This window comes from Puma concolor, chromosome E4, assembly GCF_028749965.1.
Source record: "Puma concolor isolate L17-30 chromosome E4, mPumCon1.1.hap2, whole genome shotgun sequence".
NCBI lineage: Eukaryota > Metazoa > Chordata > Mammalia > Carnivora > Felidae > Puma > Puma concolor.
Genome location: NC_141683.1, coordinates 38,063,490 through 38,083,462, shown reverse-complemented (window position 1 = coordinate 38,083,462; position 19,973 = coordinate 38,063,490). Strand labels below are relative to the sequence as shown.

Below are 19,973 nucleotides of genomic sequence, written 5' to 3'. Positions count from 1 at the left end.
GTTGGCCATCTGGATGTCTTCGGAGAAGTGTCTATTCGTGCCTTTTGCCCATTTCTTCACTGGATTGTTTTTTGGGTGTTGAGTTTGATAAGTTCTTTGTAGATTTTGGATACTAACTCTTTATCTGATATGTGATTTGCAAATATCTTCTCCCATTCCATTGGTTGCCTTTTAGATTGGCTAATTGTTTCTTTCACTGTGCAGAAGCTTTTTATTTTGATGAGGTCCCAATAGTTCATTTTTGCTTTTGTTTCCCTTGCCTCTGGAGACGTGTTGAATAAGAAGTTGCTGCGGCCAAGATCAAAGAGGTTTTTGCCTGCTTTCTCCTCTAGGATTTTGATGGCTTCCTGTCTTACATTGAGGTCTTCATTCCATTTTGAGTTTCTTTTTGTGTATGGTGTAAGAAAGTGGTCCAGGTTCATTCTTCTGTATGTCACTGTCCAGTTTTCCCAGCACCACTTGCTGAAGAGACTGTCCTTATTCCATTGGATATCCTTTACTGCTTTGTCAAAGATTAGTTGGCCATACGTTTGTGGGTCCATTTCTGGGTTCTCTATTCTGTTCCATTGATCTGAGTGTCTGTTCTTGGGCCAGTACCATACTGTCTTGATGATTACAGCTTTGGAGTACAGCTTGAAGTCTGGGATTGTGATGCCTCCTGCCTTGGTTTTCTTTTTCAAGATTTCTTTGGCTATTCGGGGTCTTTTCTGGTTCCATACACATTTTAGGATTATTTGTTCTAGCTCTGTGAAGAATGCTGGTGTTACTTTGATAGGGATTGTACTGAATATGTAGATTGCTTTGGGTAGTATCAACATTTTAACAATATTTGTTCTTCTTATCCAGGAGCATGGAATCTTTTTCCATTTTTTTGTGTCTTCTTCAATTTCTTTCATAAGCTTTCTATAGTTTTCAGTGTATAGATTTTTCACCTCTTTGGTTAGATTTGTTCCTAGGTATTTTATGTTTTTTTTTTGTGCAACTGTAAATGGGATCGATTCCTTGATTTCTCTTTCATTGTTGGTGTATAGGAATGCAACTGATTTCTGTGCATTGATTTTATATCCTGCAACTTTGCTGAATTCATGGATCAGTTCTAGCAGTTTTTTGGTGGAATCTTTTGGGTTTTCCTTGTAGAGTTCCATGTCATCTGCGAAGAGTGAAGGTTTGACTTCCTCCTGGCTGATTTGAATGCCTTTTTTTCTTTGTGTTGTCTGATTGCAGAGGCTAAGACTTCCAATACTATGTTGAATAACAGTGGTGAGAGTGGACATCCCTGTCTTGTTCCTGACCTTAGGGGGAAAGCTCTCAGTTTTTCCCCATTGAGGATGATATTAGTGTTGGGTTGTTCATATATGGTTTTTATGATCTCGAGGTATCCTCCTTTTATCCCTACTTTCTTCAGGGTTTTTATCAAGAAAGGATGCTGTATTCTATCAAATGCTTTCTCTGCATCTATTGAGAGGATCATATGGTTCTTGTCCTTTCTTTTATGGATGTGATGAATCACGTTAATTGTTTTGTGGATATTGAACCAGCCCTGCATCCCAGGTATAAATCCTGCTTGGTCGTGGTGGATAATTTTTTAAATGTATTGTTGGATCTGGTTGGCTAATATCTTGTTGAGGAATTTTGCATCCCTGTTCATCAGGGTGTCTTATTTTTTAAAAAATATTTCTTGTGTTTTTCTGCGCTGCTCTCTGCAAGACTTTATCTTCTAACATTTACATTGAATTTTTAATTACTCACTTTTAATTTACAGGAGGTCTTACATGTTCTCTTATTTTTTTTTTCTTTGTCATCCTGTTCTTGTTTTATGGATGTAATATCTCTTGAGTCTCTCTAAGGATGCTAACTGGGGATCTTTTTTTTAAAAAAAGTTCTTTTTGTTTCCTGTATTATTTCTGCTTCTTCCATAGTCATTTTTTTCTGTTTTCTTTTCCTCTAATTTTTGTGGATTTGTACCTTTTTAATTCATTTAATTTTATTTTAATGGTGCCTAGAGAGGAGAGAAAATAAACACAAGCAGTCAATTATTATCTATAACTGGCTCTTATTCCCTCTTAACACATAGCTTTAGTGGGGCACTAGCCATGAAAAAGCTCACTCAGTTTTCTTCAACTGCTCTAAGTCTTTGAAGGAAATTACTGACAATTTTACTCAACAAGAGAGATAGTTAAACTGACTGGACTTCATATACACTCAGGGGTGATTTAGTGAATGTTGTGCTTTTTTTAAAGGCTTAGTTCTTTTCAAGAAATGTGAATTATTCAGGAAGAAAAGACCAACATATAAAGAGTTATTCTGTCTCTAGAACAAAGTCGAAAATCTTTGACAGTCAAGACCCATCCCAGTCTGGTATTTGGGCTCATTCTCCAATCTTCCTGACTGACCTTTGTCTGTCTACACCTGTCTTTATGTGTTCCATGCTGTCAGGCCTTTGCTCATGTTGCTTCTCAGTCTGGAATGTTCCCTTCCTCCCACAGCCTTACCAAAGGCAGGCATCATATTTTTGTTTCTCTAAATATTGTTTTTGTATCATACATGTTAGGCATTCACAAAGTTTGAATGAGTCTTACTCATCTTTCCAGACTAGAACAAGTTCATATATGACCCCTCTGAGACACAATTCTTTGCCTACCTTGGAGTTAATCAGTTTGTTACTGCTTTCTTCAGTTGGTTGTGCACATCTTCTTGTCCTGATAAGTTCCTGGAGTGCATGGACCATATCTCATCAGGCTGGATATCTCCAGGGTCTTATAAGGTGGTTGGTACCTAGTGGGCACTCAACAAGTATTCATGACTATATGGGAAAGACAGAGGGAAAGACTGGTTGTATATTTTCAATAAAAGCTTATTTATAAATTCAACAGGTTTATAGATTAACTTCATGAAAGTTGTGTTTTATGTTCCTTTTAAATAGATGAAAACATTCTCAAAAGTAGATTACTGTATTTAGTTATTTCTCCTCCCTTTCATTCCTCCACTCCTCCCCACATATAGGAAGGATGGTTACCCATGTTGTGAATAAATAATAAATGCTGTACTAGAACAAAATTAACCTCCCAATTAAATGAAGACATTATATGTCACTACTGTTTCACTCTATCCAGTACACATACACAAACAAACCCCCATCAGTTTACAATAAAGAAGGGTTTGTGTGTGTTCTTTCTTTTCTTGAGGAAGGGGTAAGTATTCTGTGGAGAGGAGAGAGCCAAGCTAAAAATGATTATATTTAAATTCTGGATGTTATTTGCTTAATTTAAGGTCTTGAAGAGAAAAAAAGGGACAGTTGATAGAGCACAGAAAATACTGAAGGCTTTTGATTTTCAGAAATGTGGGAAGTGATGAGAACCCACTGAGCAGCCATACCTGCTGACTTCATCCCTGCATCTGAAGCGAATGTGGGCTGGTGGTCAGTGAAAGAGCTCTGACACGTGGCGTCTGCTGCTACAAAAATCTCAAAATCAGCAAGAAACCTTTTGCCATCACGAGCCTCTTGATCAGGTTCTGCAAGGCTCTAGTATTGGGGGGGGGGGTTGTCTAGTCACTTCCTTACCAAGAGGAGGGCTATCTGGTGTGTTTCTTGAGGCAGTCCTCTGTCTCTCTTCCTCTGCCTCCTAAGAAGACTGCCTCCTCTTAGGATGGGTAAATGCTACTCAGGGTCAACAAGGCCAATGTGTAGCTTTTGGCCAAAAGACTAATAAGGCTAAGATGCTAGATGGAGCCCAGAAGAAATTCCTTTTATGTTCTCTCTTGCTTCATAGTACCAGTGTACATTCATTGAGATTAGTTAGAACTTGAATGTATCTCCTGGGAATCACTGGATCTCTGCAAGATTCATCGGTTGGTTGGTTAAGTATGCTTCCTTGGCTAACTTCTTCTTGGAGTATAATAACCTTAGCATTTGGATTCCAAATATTCAGCTCTAAAGGACTGTTCTTTTGTATTCTGCACAGGGCCATTTTCCTGTCGAAGAGACTGTTTTAGAGGGAAGCAAAGATACCTGGATTGGTTGACATTATGTATACCCTCATTGAATCTCAACTAATGTCTTGCCTCATATGCCCTTTTCTTTTCTTTTCTTTTCTCCTTCTTTTTTTTTTTCTTAACAGATACTAATTTTGTGTTGGGGAATGCCCAGATAGTGGACTGGCCTATCGTGTACAGCAATGATGGATTTTGCAAGCTGTCTGGCTATCACAGGGCGGAAGTGATGCAAAAAAGCAGTACCTGCAGGTATTTATGTTTGGGGTTGTTCTGTTGACCAGTCTATCCTGGTATTTTCTGGAAAAATAAAAATGGCTTACTTGGTGTGGGATTTGCCTTTCTCTCATTTAATGTTTATACGGGAATGTTTATGGTAAATTACCTCTAGTTCACACAATATGCTGGGAAATCCAAGAAGCCTTAAAGCATGGTCTGTACAAAATGAGGGACTTGAAGTCACTGAGATGTGGGGGAGGGGTGCTAGAAAAACTCAGGAAAGTCATTTTCTTTATAAAACAGGAATTCAAAAGTTTGTGAGATGCTACATGATATGAAAGTTAGATGATTAAATAAAATTAAATGAAAATGAAATAAAATTTTAGATGAGTAAATTAATTTTTTAAGATTTATTCATTTAGAGAGAGAGAGAGAGATAGATAGATTGAGAGAATCTCAAGCAAGCTCTGTGCTGTCAGCATGAATTGTGAGATCATGACCTGGGCTGAAACCAAGGGTCAGACACTTAGCTGATTGAGCCACCCACACACCCCAATGATGAAATTAATTAAAAAAAAAATACATGACTATTTGAGAAGAATCACTATGATGTTGGAAACAAGGACTTTGTTCATAGGGCTTTTCACCAGAAAAGGAGAAGAAAGCTAGGATTTTGTTGCCTTCTGAATCATTCTGTCACATCTCTGGTCATAACCTCAAAGACAGAGGCAAATGATGCTAACAGTGCACATAGCCTATGCATTTGACCGGGTTACTAACCAGGCTGTACCCTTGAGCTGTGGTGCTAGAAACACTCTTTTAAAGCACCTTCACGGTGTGGAGGAGAGCAGAGCAAGCAGAGCAAGCAGAGTAGAGCCTGTCCCTGGCCGTGCCAGACGCCCCCCTGCACTGCCCTGGCAAGGTCTTGGCTCAGCACAGCCTTGGGCTTCTCTCACTCCTTGCCTTCTTCGGAGTCTTCTGTCTTCAGTGGTTGCATTCAGTGGAATCGTTTTCCCAGACCTGCCAGATCAAGAAAGCAACTCCTCTCTGAAGGGTGGCAAAACCTGTCTGACACAGGCATAGTCTTTGGTTTGTATTTTGATGGTATTAAATCAGCCATGTAACTAGTTTGGTGAAAAGTATTAAATGCTTTGAAAATACCATTTTCTTATATGTTAGGTGTTTTGGGTCTGGGAAATGGGAAATGTAAGATTCCCCTTCTTCCCTCAAAGATTTGGAAATTATGACTCTTAAATACTGCAATAAAATTCTGTTATATTTGTGGTTCTCCTCATAAGCATCTACATCCATATCTGCGTCTACATCGGTATATACACATATACAATAGAAGCAAATCGGGAGAGTTAGCTTCACTTTTTGGTGTGACTGAAGCAACGTTTCCTTCCCTTTCTTGCTTCTTATTGGCTATAATCAGACACTTAAGTTAGCCAAATTTTTTATGCACAACTGTAGGAAACGTATTTAATTCTCTGAAAGTGTCCCCTCCCTAACAATAAAGTAAACATGCCTTTGTGCTCACTATATTCCTAATGGCTCAGGAACCTCTTTTGCTTATTTCTTGCATTGTAGGCGTATGAAATCTAATGTCCAGGTAAAGGAAACTTATGGCTACCGTTATATTACAGTACATAAGACTGATGGAAGCTGGGAGTAATTATGGCACTTCACTTATTTCAAGTCTCCATTTTACAGGGATTCATTTTACCTTGTGAAGGAAACTGCCAGCATGTATACCATCATGTCACATAAATGGGGGTCACTTATCTAGCAAATTAACTCAGAGAAAGCTAAAAAAGGCAACTGGCTATATAAGATGGTCCCAGAGCTCCGTTTTTACCTCCTAGGAGAAGTCCTCTTGTTCTCAGGCAGGGCTAATTTAGTCTTGATCTAGCCATCTTTTTAAAGGTAATTCAACAAGCTCGGTTGTCTGTTTTCCTGATTCATAGATGAAAAGCAGAGTGCTGCATGAGAGAAGCACAAGGTGAACCATAGATAATAATGTCTCTCAGTGGGCTGGGAAGGGACATAATAACACAAGTGACACAGAACTTATAAAGTCAACAGCTAGGGCACATTTTTTTTAATAGAGTGCTGGCAAGCAGAAGCCTACAGTAAGCTCAAGGCTGTTCCAGTATGAGGCCAAGCGAAGCATTGGAGTTGATGGTTGCCTCTGAGGTTCTTTGTAGCTCTGAAATTCTAAGATTCTGTGATTCAAGGCATCAAGAGGAAGTTGGATTGCATTCCGCGTGCACAATTTTGGAAGATGGGATTGTTTAGGAACACACGCCACTGCTTCCACATTACCCAAGATTCAGAGGCTGGGCGTTGGTGTCCTTCTTTTCTGGTCACATGCAGGCCGGAGGTGGTCAGGAGTGGCTTTTCCTGCCCCATTGAGAGATGGCTTTTGTCCTCTTCCATTTTGTTAGTGTCCCGTGCCATGGTTTACTCCACCTAGTTGGGGTGTGTCTTATTCCTAGAGGGACAAATCTGGGTCTTCAGACCATATTCATGGTGGGGCCCAGGAAAATGGACAGTCCTGGCAGTTTTCGGGCCTCTGCTGAGAACCAGTATTAGTCGGTAGGAATATCTACTATCTAGAGGTTTTCTCTAATTTTCTTCCATGTTACTTATCTCCACCACCCCCGCCCTGCCTTAGTCTACTTTTCTCCAAATGTGAGCAGTACTAAGAGTTACAGGATTTTATCATTTCAATTTTTTAAACCTGGTGCTTTTTTGGGGGTGGGCTGGGGTGGGGTGGGTAGGAAACAGAGCTTCACAGACAGTGGCTGAATCTTCTGTTTCTTTCCTCAGCTCTGCCTTAATGTTTAGAGCATCAAATTGCACCCTTTGGTGCAATTCTTTGGCTGATGAATTTCTGTGATTCTTTTCCCATTCTTTTGTTTATTTTGTTGGGAAGTAGAAGAGGAAAAATATATGGCCCACATTTATTCTGCCATCTTTCCTGGGAAGTTTCGCTGAGTTGTATTTCTAAAATGCAAATCTGATTATGGAACTGTCTTGCTTCAAACCTCCCAGTGTTTGCTCCCTCCACCCCATTGCTTTCAAGATAAAGTTTAAATGACTTCACATGGCTTGTAATGCCATGTGCTCCTTCATGATTTGGTCTGTGCTTTTATTTCTATGTTACCTGTTGTGAAATCTCCCCACCTTGTGTATATTCCAGTCACACTGAACTGAACTACATTCAGGTTCCAGAATTAACTTCACTCTTAACCTCTGTGCCTTTGCATATGCTCTTCTTTTGCCTGGAATGCTTTTTCCCTTCCTCTTCTTATTAATTTCTACCTGCTCTTTAGATTTCATTTGCCTCTACCCTGGGAAGCCTTCACTGACTGCTCTGTGCCTGTATTCTGTAATTCTAAAAGTGTTGGTCATACTGTTTCCTGATCCACACTTTTCTGGATGTCTTCCTTATTATACTGTTCATTTTTGGGGAGCAGTGGTAGAGTGCCAGTCACAGTTGAATTAGTGAAGCTTTCTTGATTGAATGAATGTTTCCATTTGTGTGTGTGTGTGTGTGTGTGTGTGTGTGTGTGTGTGTGTGTGTTCATTTCACATATCACAGTGCTGGGTATAGGAAACATATTTAACATATGATGGTACAATAGTCAGTATTTGTGGAACTAACTTCAGCTTTTTGGTTGATTTGCAGTTTCATGTATGGGGAGCTGACTGATAAAGACACAATTGAAAAGGTTCGACAAACATTTGAGAACTATGAGATGAACTCCTTTGAAATTTTGATGTACAAGAAGAACAGTGAGTATTAAGACCATCCTGAACCATACCTTTATTTATGCACTTGGGATAGTAAAAGAGGTCCTGTTCCTTTGTTACTGTCTTGCATTTTCTTTTCCTCCATCAGCTGAGTGTTGTTACCTGAGGCTGTTGTGTCTGTTTTGAATAAAAGGTTTGGATTGCTGAGTTACCCTGATCCTTATGGAACATTTGAACTTGTCACCGACCAATTAAGACTTCTTGATCTCTTTTTCTGCCAAGTTGGTGTTTTTCCTGTATGGTGAGCTGTTGGCTCAAGGCATTTGTAGACTTTAAGCCTTCTTGGGGGAAAGGAAGACGTGGGACAGTGACTCTGGCCAGATCCTCTTTGTATTTGTCTTCCGTAGTACCTAGCACAGTAGGTAACACCATCAGATGCCCTATTAGGTGAAGGGGATTAAGAGTACACTTATCTTGATGAGCACTGAGTAATAGAATTGTTGAGTTACTATGTTGTATGCCTGAAACTAATATAACATTGTATGTTTAACTATATTGGAATTAAAAAAAAAAAGAGTTTCTGAATAGGGGAGGCTGAGGGGGTTGAGTGTCCCAACTCCAGCTCAGGTTGTGATCTCACAGTTCGTGAGTTCAAGCCCTGTGTCGGGCTCTCTGCTCTCAGCACCTCAGCACAGAGCCTGCTTTGGATCCTTGTCCCTCTCACTCTCAGCCCTTGCTCTGCTCACATTCTCCTTCTCTCTCAAAAATAAATAAAACATTTAAAAAAATACAGTTTCTGAATAGAGTTCTTCTCCTGATGACCCCAGCTTTCCATCAGAGACAGTATTAATATTCACAGTGGGGTGTTAATATGTATTTGTTTTTGCTACGATACTTCCTCAAAGTGTATTAATGAAGAATTTACATCAATAGCCATACACAGCTTAAAACTTGCTTTTCTCTTAGGAGGTTTCCTGTTGAATGGGGATTAGCTATGTTAGAAGTATGGAAACGTGGGGCATGTGGTCATAGCAGAGTTGCAGAGATGTTAAATAGTACTTTGCTTTTGTTTTTAAAAAACGATTTTGTTTGTAAAGCATTCTGTTCTTTATGTAGGATTGAATGGTAGGTCATAGGTTCAATACAACGTTTCCTTTGTTTGTAAAGCATTCTGTTCTTTATGTAGGATTGAATGGTAGGTCATAGGTTCAATACAACGTTTCCCGCGTGGCCCAGATAGCATATGAAGATAAGTGTTTATTTTGGTGGCATTCAGAGTGATGCATTTTGCTCTGGAAAGCAAAGGGCACATGTTGCTTTTATCTGGAAGGTGCTGGGACTTTTCTTCAGTACTGCAAGTGTTGGACCAGCCAGCTGAGAGGACTGTTTGTTTGGTGGCCTGTGCTGGTGCTGATCTGAGAGACTGCCTCAGGGCATCAATGAATCCAAGAGGGTTGTTCCTGTAGCTTTGATGCTAATGTGGCTCCTTGTTCCATCTCCCTCTTTCAGCCGGTAGATCTTATTCCTACCTCGCTATTAGGCAGGAGAGGAGCGGGGTGAAGACTGTGAATGGCTCTGTGCTGATGGGGAACAAAACCCAAAGCATGAGCTCTTACAGGAGCACACTGGCCTTCTCCTCTGCACATGTGCCTTGAGCTAATGGAGTCAGTTCAAGGTTTTCCACACTGGGAGCCTTTCATACGGGACAGTGTGGATTTCCCCTTGACACAGAATACCAATTGGGTAGGTGTATCACAAAAATAATGCTTTGCATTTATATTTTGCTTCAGAGTTTTCAACCTTCGTTAGACTATGCATTTAACTTGTTCAAATTATATGTGTTTGGCACAGAAAGGAGAGAAAGGGGAACTTAATTTAAATGGAGTCAGTGATTTCACTTGCTAGCCCCGTCAGGGGGTACATACTCCAGAGGGGGTATGCAATGGGAGGGGGGACGCTTGCTGTTCCCTCAGCTGCCTCCCAGGCTGAAGGCCTTGTATTGCAAGCATCTCATTGCACTGAGGGTGACTCTATACTTCAGGTAGACATGGCCCACATATGTGTGCCAATTAGTTCAACTATTGTTCTACCAAGGAATGAGCATCTCTTCCCTCCTTTCAGGTTGTGGTAGGCTTATTGAGAGCTGCGTGCCCGTCTCCAGCGGGGCACGTCAGCCTAGCATGGGACTTTACTTCCTGAGTGGTGGTAAGGAATTTTCAAGAGTAATTTGGTCATTTGAAATTTTTACCTTACCCTTTGACTTCAGAAAATAAACTCTGTAGAAGGTATGATTCCACTCTATTTTAAAATGTTGATTCTCTAAGCCCCATACAGTAGGCATGGCTGATGTTATGGATATCCATTGTATAAGAAGTTAAATTCGTTACTCAGGGTCATGTGGAGCCAGGACCTGGTTTCCAGTACTTGTTCCAAGGCCATTCTTCCAAGACTGGGACTATCTAACTGTGGGTACAAGGCAGGGCCACCATATATGGTTGTGCAGGCTACGCCCTACATGGGGGGAGGGGGTGGCAACTGGAAACCAACTTGTGGTTTGCGTGCCGAATCCTCCGTGCACCCTAGCCTAACGTTACATCTGTGCTGAGGGAGGAGCTTCTCTTTCTGATTTATACAAAAATGTCTAGAGGGCCAGTGGGGAGTTCCATAAAAGGCTAAGCCTGTATGTAAAACATGCAGCATGAAATGCAGATAGTGGTGGTTTCTTCCTAGGAACCTGTTCACCAGCCCTCTCCCCGCCCCCCCCACTCCAAATCCCATCCTATCCTAAGGAATTTAGAAACTTTAAATTGTTTATTTAGCCTGGGAATTTTATATTTGCACTGAATTCTGTGCTTTTTTTTTTTTAAACCGCTTTTTTATTGACCTGCTACTCTATGTCAGACACAGGCTTTATGCTACGGATGTGGTTATGAAAAGACAGACACAGCCTCTGCCTGTACAACAGACGGTACAAAGCCCTAAGTGGTTTTTTGTTGTTGTTTGTTTTTATTTTTTATTTTTTTAATTTTTTTTTTTAAATTTTTTTTTTTCAACATTTATTTATTTTTGGGACAGAGAGAGACAGAGCATGAACGGGGGAGGGGCAGAGAGAGAGGGAGACACAGAATCCGAAACAGGCTCCAGGCTCTGAGCTGTCAGCCCAGAGCCCGACACGGGGCTCGAACTCATGGACCGCGAGATCGTGACGTGGCTGAAGTCGGACGCTTAACCGACTGCGCCACCCAGGCGCCCCTGTTGTTGTTTGTTTTTAATGTTCATTTATCTTGGGGTGAGTGCAAGTGGGGAAGGAATAGAGAGAGAGGGAGAGAGGATCTGAAGTGGGCTCTGTGCTGACAGGCTGACAGCAGTGAGCCTGATGTGGGGCTCGAACCCACGAACTGTGAGATCATGACCTGAGCCAAAGTCGGATGCTCAATGAACTGAGCCACCCAGGTGCCCCCCTCCTTTTTTTAAATACTTACTTCCTAAGTGTGTGTGTGTGTGTGTGTGTGTGTGTGTGTGTGTGTGTATGTGTTTTGATGGTGACACCATTTGGAGGAGGTCACTGAACCCTAACTTAGGAGGGCAGGGAAGGAAGTCTTCCTAGCAGACAGGAAATCATGCAGAAACTGAGGGAGGGTGGGAGTTAGGCAGAGGGAAGGGCAAAGAGTAGCCAGGGCTGATGAAAGGCATGTGGTTAGAGCAAGCACTGAAGTTTCAAGAGACCTGAAGCAGGGCTTCTCAGACTTTGACATGCATAAGAAACCACCTGCACATTGCAGTGCTAGTTGTGGTCAGTAGGCCTGTGAAAGGGTCTGAGCCTCTGCTCCTAGGTGATGCCAGTACTGCTGTGCACGTATCACATGCTGCACAGCCAGGACAGAGGGCAGCTGTAGTGAAAACTGACCTCCATGCCTACAGGGTGTGTCTCCTGCACGGCTGGATCCCCTGGACCCAGCACAGTGCCTGACACACAGCAAATGCTCCCCCCAAACTCAAGGAGTAATTACATAAACATATACACTGAAAAGGGGTAACTATTGAGGCTGGAGAGGTTTGGAGGGACCAGGAACATAGGCACATTATAGAGTTTAGAATTCGCCTTAAGAACACTGGTTGAGAAAGAGGGTGGGGGTGAGGGGCGTTAAATATATAAGCAGATTTACATTTTATAAAGATGACTCCAGTAGAGTGGGGGAGATGGAATGGAGCATAGGAAACTGGAGGTCAGGGACACACTTAGGAATGACTCCCCCCTCCCTTGATGAGATGGTTGCGGCCTGCTGGGGGAGGGAGGAAGAGGCAGTTATGAAGGAGAGAGGTCCAGGAATGTCTCCTCCAGGACTGGGAGGACTGAGTGTGGGGACTTCATCGGTGGTGTCCACTGACTGGCTCTCCCCTCCGTCTACTTGGCCCTGGGTGGTGCCCAGGAAGTGGGAAGCACCGCGTTTCCTGTCAGGAACTCTACATCTGACCTGAGGTAGAACATGCCCAGTATGTAGCAGAGAGCGCAGTTAAAAGAGGTGCTGTGTGAATGTTTGTTGAGTGACTTTGAAAGGGCTTGGTAGTTACCAAGAAACAGATGAGTGAAAGAAGCATTTGATTCAGAGAGAGGGTATCAGAGCCGAGGTGGGAGCAGCGTGGGGCTGAACTGACCAGTGATGCCCTCAAGGAGCAGACTGAACAGAAATGGGCGGGAGGAGAGGAGGGAGGAGACAAAATGTCTGGTTCAATAGACTGAAACTCTCAGCATTTTAAAGCAGTGTAGAATCCCACGGGAGAAAAGTCACCCCTGTTGAGATTTTTAGCTGTGAAATGTCATCATCTAGAAGAATTTATATTTTGTTTCTCTGATTTTTAAATTGAATCATTTTTACTATGAGAAACACATGAAGATATGAAGAAAAACAATTGCCCCAAAGACTCAGAGAAATACTACTATGCTATTAAGGTTTTGGCGTGTTTAGGTTTTTCTTGCACATGATACATAATTGAGATTTTGATGTGTATTCTTTTTCTTTCTTTTTCTTTCTTTCTTTCTTTCTTTCTTTCTTTCTTTCTTTCTTTCTTTCTTTCTTTCTTTTTCTTTCTTTCTCTCTCTCTCTCTTTTTTTCTTTGTTCTTGCTTTCTTGCTTTCTTTCTTTTGAGAGCGTGCATGAATTGGGGGAGGGGCAGAGGGAGAGAGAGAATCTCAAGCAGGCTCTACACCCAGCGTGGAGCACAACAGAGGGCTGTGGGATCATGACAGGAGCCGAAATCAAGAGTCGGAAGCTGACCTGACTGACCCACCCAGGCGCCTCTGACGTGTGTACAACTTGAAGTCATACATACATCAATCTTTTATCATAAAAATATCCTCATTAAAATTCCCCATAAATATAATTTAGAAAAGAATTTCGTTAATACTTCTTCCATTGTTGGATATTTATGAGGCTCTAAACTTTATTAAACACAGTGCCAAAGTGGGTATCTTCATGTAAAGGTATTTATTGACATTCTGAAATATTTCCTAGAAGTTAAGAATTACACTGTCAGAGAATGTGAACTAAGGTTCCTGAGACACTTTGCCAAACAGTGTTTCAGAATTGAACCCATTCCCAAGTTCACTTGCAGATTTTGAGTCTGACTCATTGTACTACACCAGCACTGCAGTATAACTTTCAATTTATCAAATTGCCTACAATTAAATTTTGTTTGTTTAATGAGTATTTTTAATGCTAGTGAGACTGAAGTATTTTTTCCTATTTATCTTCCATTTAAAATGATCATTTCTTTGTTAATTGTTCAGTTTCTTTGCTCATATATTCTATTTAATTCTGGTGATTTTCTTATTGGCTTTTTTAGTAAACTCGTAATGAATTGCTTTTTTTCCCTCTCTCTCATTCTTTACTAGTATTTGCAAGGACAGCCTTGTAGAAAGAATCTTCTATTGATAAGCATTAATGTTTGTCCTACTTTTTAGGAATTGGGAGTAATTAGCAAAAGGCTTCCTGGTGTGCTTTGGAATGAATGTGTGGAATACTATTAAATATCTTCAAGGATGGATTATTTGAAAGATTTCTTTCTATCTGTTGGCCAGTCTGACGAACAAACCCAGTCATTTTAGTCGTGCTATGTGTTTTGTATTGTTACTTCACTCATTCACAGTATGTTGGATAATTTTGTTATATCAATGACAGTCATTAATGAACTCATTCAGTAAATATTTGGGGGGGTCGCTCTTGTGCTAGGCACATAGTTTTTCCATTTTTCAAACAAGAAAATCATGAAGTATGAGCTCTGAGTGAAAGCAGGACACTCTGGGTAACTCTCCACAGCATGTGACTGACCTCACAATTTGTGGTGTGGCAGGTGGCCTCATGTTTGAGACTTCTAGATCAGCTTCTCCATTAGAGAAGCTGAGGAAAAGGCTTCTTACTGTGGTTGTGCCAAGCCAGCAGGGAGAAGTTGCCAGCCAAATACTTATTGATTACCTACTGTAGGCCTATGGGTTTGAGCCAAAGAGATCCAGGTATAAGAAACTGACTCTGCCTTTAAGGAGGTTACAATCTAGTTGTGGAGAAATCTAATAGAAAAACCATCATATTTTGTCCATTTTTCTAATGGATTGTCTTTCATTTATTCAGTGCTAGGAGCTCTTTATATGTAAGGGATATTGATTCAATGTTGAAAAATGTTTTTCTTATTTAAACATGTTTTCTTTTTAATTATATTTTTTATACCATTTATAAGTAAAATGAATTTATGTCACTATTTTCCTTTATGGTTCTTTATATATGCTTATATATAAAGCTTTATATAGAGCTTTATTATTTTTTTTTTTTAATTTTTTTTTCAACGTTTTTATTTTATTTTTGGGACAGAGAGAGACAGAGCATGAACGGGCGAGGGGCAGAGAGAGAGGGAGACACAGAATCGGAAACAGGCTCCAGGCTCTGAGCCATCAGCCCAGAGCCTGACGCGGGGCTCGAACTCCCGGACCACGAGATCGTGACCTGGCTGAAGTCGGACGCTTAACCGACTGCGCCACCCAGGCGCCCCTTATATAGAGCTTTATATATGTTTAGGAAGCTCTTTTCCTTACCTAAATGATAAAAATATTCTTCCTTTTTTCCTTCTGGTACCTTTATAGCTATGTTAGAATATTTAAAACATTAGGGCGCCTGGGTGGCTCAGTCGGTTAAGCGTCCAACTTTGGCTCAGGTCATGATCTCATGGTCCGTGAGTTTGAGCCCTGCATTGGGCTCTGTGCTGACAGCTCAGCTCAGAGCCTGGAGCCTGCTTCGAATTCTGTGTCTCCCTCTCTCTGCTCCTCCCCTGCTCACACTCTTTCTCTATCTCTCAAAAAATAAACATTTAAAAAAATTTAAATTTAAACATTAAATATGTATTTTTATGTATTACATGATGTAGCAATCTCAATTTATTTTCCACATTGCTTATTCAGTTGTCTCAGTTCTATGTACTAAAGAATTCAGCTCTTCCCTTCTAATTTCAAATGTCCTTTCCTTTTTTTGTTTATTTATTTATTTTGAGAGAGAGAGAGAGAGAGAGAATATGCATGCGAGGGAGGGGAAGAGACAGAGGGAGAGAGAGAATCCCAGTCTCCATGATGTCAGCGCATTGCCCCATGTGGGGCTTGATCTCATGAACTGTGAGATTGTGACGTGAGCTGAAATCAAGAATTGGACGCTTAACCAACTGAACCACCCAGGGACCCTGAAGTGTCCTTTTCTTCTATGCTAGATTCTCACACATTTATGGGCTTGTTTCTCTCCTCACCTTTTCCAGGAGTCCTTTTGTAACTTATTATCTATGTGAGTTTGATTAAAACGCTCTCCCACTTGGGTTCCCCATGTTTAAAATTGGGGGATAATGTAGTCGCAATCCATCTCATGGTGGGGCTATGAGAAATAAACCACAATGGGCTCCACTGTAAGCACTCAATGAATTCAGTGAATGATATTGTTGTTTTAAAGCCAGTGTCCATGGCTCTTAGTTCCTGTGCAGTTGACCTTCGAACAACATGGGGTTAGGGGTACCAAACTGTCTCACAAGTGTGAGTATAACTTTTTTTTTAAAAAAGATTTTGTCAATTCCTTGGGTCTTTTTTTTTTTAAGCTTATTTATTCATTTAGAGAGAGAGAGAGAGAGCACGTGGGAGGGACAGAGAGAGACAGGGAAAGAGAGAATCCCAAGCAGGCTCCATAGCATCAGCACAGAGCCCGACAAGGCGCTCAGTCTTACAAACCATGAGATCATGACCTGAGCCAAAATCAAGAGATGGAGGCTTAACTGACTGAGCCACCCAGGTGCTCCTGGGTGTAACTTTTGACTCACCAAAAACTTAACTACTAATAGCCTATAGTTGACTGGAAGCCTTATCAATAACATAAATAGTTAAAACATATTTTGAATGTTATATGTTCAAAGATTTCTTGACTACTAATAGCCTATAGCTGACTGGAAGCCTTATCAAAAACATAAATGGTTAAAACATATTTTGAATGTTATATGTCTTATACACTGTATTTTTAAAGTAAGCTAGAGAAAAGAAAATGTTACAAAAAATCATAATGAAGAGAAAATACATTTACCAAAAAAATACATTTACAGACAATATATTTACAGAAAAAAAATTGGGGTATAAGTTGATGTGCGCAACCCAAACCTGTTTTGTTCAAGGGTCAGCTGTGGTAGATGGTCCTTGTCACTCTTTTTCTTTCAAAAAATTTCAAAGATTTCTTGGCCCTTCTTCTGCTTTATTTTTCTACTTGAATTGAATTTCAATTCATCAACTCCGAGAAAAACAAACAAAAAAAGAACAACTGAGATTCTGATTGAAATTCCATTAAATTTATATATTAAACAGGGAGGTTTGACATCTTACAAAATTGAATCTTCTCATCTACAAACAATGTAACTCTCTCCATTTATTTAGGCTTTGTGTTTTGCTCTTCAATCAAATTTGAATTATGGTGAGGCTTAAGCATTGATTTTTCTAGCTTTTCCCTCATGTTTGAGAGTGGCCCTCTTTCTCAGAACAGGTAGAGGCAGCTTTGGAGTTTCATTAAACACCTTGAGATACATTCTCTTTTGAGTCATCCAAGCACCTCTGTGAGGTGAGATTGAACATTTCAATCTTACCGGCAAAGAATTTAAAAGGAAGGGAGGAATGTATCAGACGTGTGTAGTTTTACTGAATCTAAAGTAATTCTATTATCCCTACTTTGCAAATGAGGAAACCAATTCTAAGAGGTTAAGGTGACATGGCCAAAGTGTACAATAAACTAAGAGATAGGGCTCAAACCCTGGGCTTGGGAATCCCAATCAGATGTTCTAATGGCCAGTAGCCACTGCTTCCCCCTGGTGTTCTCTCATACTCTCTGTATTTTTTATCTCAGTGAAGGTGACCTGAGACCAGTTGGTCTGTTTCCTGGGGCAGCCGCCATGCCCTGGTCTAGTTTCTGGATCTATCTGAATGGCTCATGCAGCCATTCCCATGAGCCAGTGATAGTGGCTTGGTCAATTCTGTTGCTGTTGAATATGGCCTGGCTGCCTGGTTACAGAGAGTACCTGGGAGGAGGCCCAGGGTAGGAGGAAGCCTGATGGAGGCCAAAAAGTCCCTTGTACATCTGAGCCTTGCTGTTTTGTTATCTGACTTCTGGGGTTGAGAAACACTATAGCCAGGTCAAGTTGTCAGGTTCATTACTCCATGACCCAAGGGAGCTAGTAAAGGATGAGAATCACAGAGTGACCAGGAGAAGGGGCCTACCCCGGGGCTGCCCTTCCACTTGCACTTTCAGCCAGGAAAGACCTGCTGTCCCAGCAGCAGCTGCCTTTGCCATCAGCCTTTGCTGTGTTTTTCCTAGATTTGTGCATTGATCTTCCTTTATTTATTATTTACCCTTTGTCCTTTTACAGAAACAGGACATCAAATACTTGCTTTTCTCGATTTTTCCACTGTAGCCACTTGGGTGCAGAGGCAGAATTTTCCTGATTAACCTCATCTTCCTGATTTTGTGACTGTATGTTGTGAATATCTGTGCATGCATTGCTTCTCTTTATCTTGCTGGAAAGAATCCTACTCCAGAATCTTGGCTCTAGGAGAAATCCCTGGCCTCTGCCTCCAGGAAGCTCCTGAATATCCTTGGGGGCATCCAGAGGGATGGAAGAGAAACTGAGTGGGGCTCCAGGGTCTGGACAGCCTATGTTCACTTGAAGCAACTGTTTCATATATTGAGACTTAGAGTAACGTTTCACTAGTCAAAAATGCTTTGCTTTTATGATTAAAAGGTTGGAATTACTGTTCTGTGCCACCTAGGTGGGACTCATGTTCTCTTTTGAAAGAATTTCAGAAATAAAAATTTAAGCCCATTCTGCTTGCTTTCCTAGATTTTGTAGGGAATGATAATTTGGGAGAGAGGAAGTTCTGAATGACTGTGAAGACACTGGAAGTAGGATTTATTTCTTTGAAACTCAGCAGGCATTCTTAGAGTTCCTACCCTGCCAAGGTTGTTGGTTTTCACAACTCCAGAATGGTGCCTCCTGGAGTTGAGCCACGTAATGGCCTAATGGGATCCTATGAAAGCATTTAGATGCCATTTAAATAGGGGTGCAGGGTGATAAGACAGCGGCAGTATTTCAGATATCTTGCTCCAGAGTGGATTATGGTCGAATTAAGGGAAGAGTCCTCAATTGTTAAAGTTGGAAGGGGGCCAACTCAGCACTTTCTTTCCCTGCCTGTGATCAGAACCAATCAAGAGAGATACAGGAATCAGGCAAATGGAGGTTAAAATATCACTTTTAAGACCAGTAAAGCTGATCCTAGAGAATGTAGTTGATGTCTGTGTTCAAGTAAAGTTTCTAAAAGTGAATTCTAGAATCAGACAGACTTACCCACCCAACACAGGTAGCACTGGAGAACCACAGGCGTCTACCAGTCATCCCCTGCCTTTTTGACTTCTCCCCTACCATCTATAGAATGGGGACACAGAGCAGAATGCAGATTCATCTCTAAGAACGCAGATGTGGAGAAGTGGTTGAGCTAACATATCCAGTTCTTGACCCCCAAATTACCAACCCAGGGAAAAGACTCAAGAGTTCCTTTGAAAGATGTCTCTCCACGAGGAAACACCGGATCGGGGAATAGGTTTCCTCTCTCAACAAGCCCAGCTGATCAGCTTGAGATGAACTCTAAGGCAGTGAATACTGATTATGGGAAGTTTTGGTATGAGATTCATATTTATTTACTGAAAAGAAATGATCAGGATAGCATGTGTTTACTCAGGGAACATTTCTGGAGGAAACATTGGGCACGGTTTGGTGGAGGAAAGCACACAGCCTTAAACAGTTTGACGTGTAGAAATGGGGAGAGTCTGGGGCGCCTGGGTGGCTCAGTCGGTTAAGCGGCCGACTTCGGCTCAGGTCATGATCTCGCGGTCCGTGAGTTCGAGCCCCGCGTTGGGCTCTATGCTGACAGCTCAGAGCCTGGAGCCTGTTTCAGATTCTGTCTCCCTCTCTCTGACCCTCCCCCATTCATGCTCTGTCTCTCTCTGTCTCAAAAATAAATAAACGTTAAAAAAAAAAAAAAAAAAAAAAAGAAATGGGGAGAGTCCAAGATGAGCTTGAACTCAAGCAAAGTGAAAAAGTCCTCCCAGCATGACTAATACAGTGGGGCTCTCATGATCTGGTTGATATGGGCTAACGTCATCAATCCCAAGAGTCATAAATGGAATATAAAGATTAGATGGCACAGTTCCAACTAGAAAAGTTCACAGGCATTAGGCCCAGCTGACACAGTGCAGTGGATGGCCCATAGGTGGTGGCTGGGAAGGCCATGGTTCCAAGGATTCCAGCAAGATTGAGGCTTCTGGGGTTAGACCTCACAAGTGGGGGGGGGGGGGCGGGGTGCTCTCATCTGATTCCTTACTGGTTTGATAAATTCACATTGTTTTCTGGTTTACCATCTGAAAAAACTTGCTTAAGTTTTTTTTTGTTTTTTG

The 19,973-nt window shown here is 41.3% G+C and overlaps 1 protein-coding gene across 3 annotated transcripts in view; it reads left to right on the top strand.

The window, feature by feature from the left end:
• KCNH1 (potassium voltage-gated channel subfamily H member 1) overlaps positions 1-19,973 on the top strand; it is a 387,096-nt gene that overhangs the window by 23,413 nt on the left and 343,710 nt on the right. For all 3 annotated transcript variants that reach the window (XM_086693674.1, XM_086693677.1, XM_086693675.1), the window contains exons 2-3: positions 4,119-4,242; positions 7,904-8,010. In XM_086693674.1, coding sequence (XP_086549800.1) covers positions 4,119-4,242; positions 7,904-8,010 — 231 coding nt within the window. The remainder of the gene's footprint in view (positions 1-4,118; positions 4,243-7,903; positions 8,011-19,973) is intronic.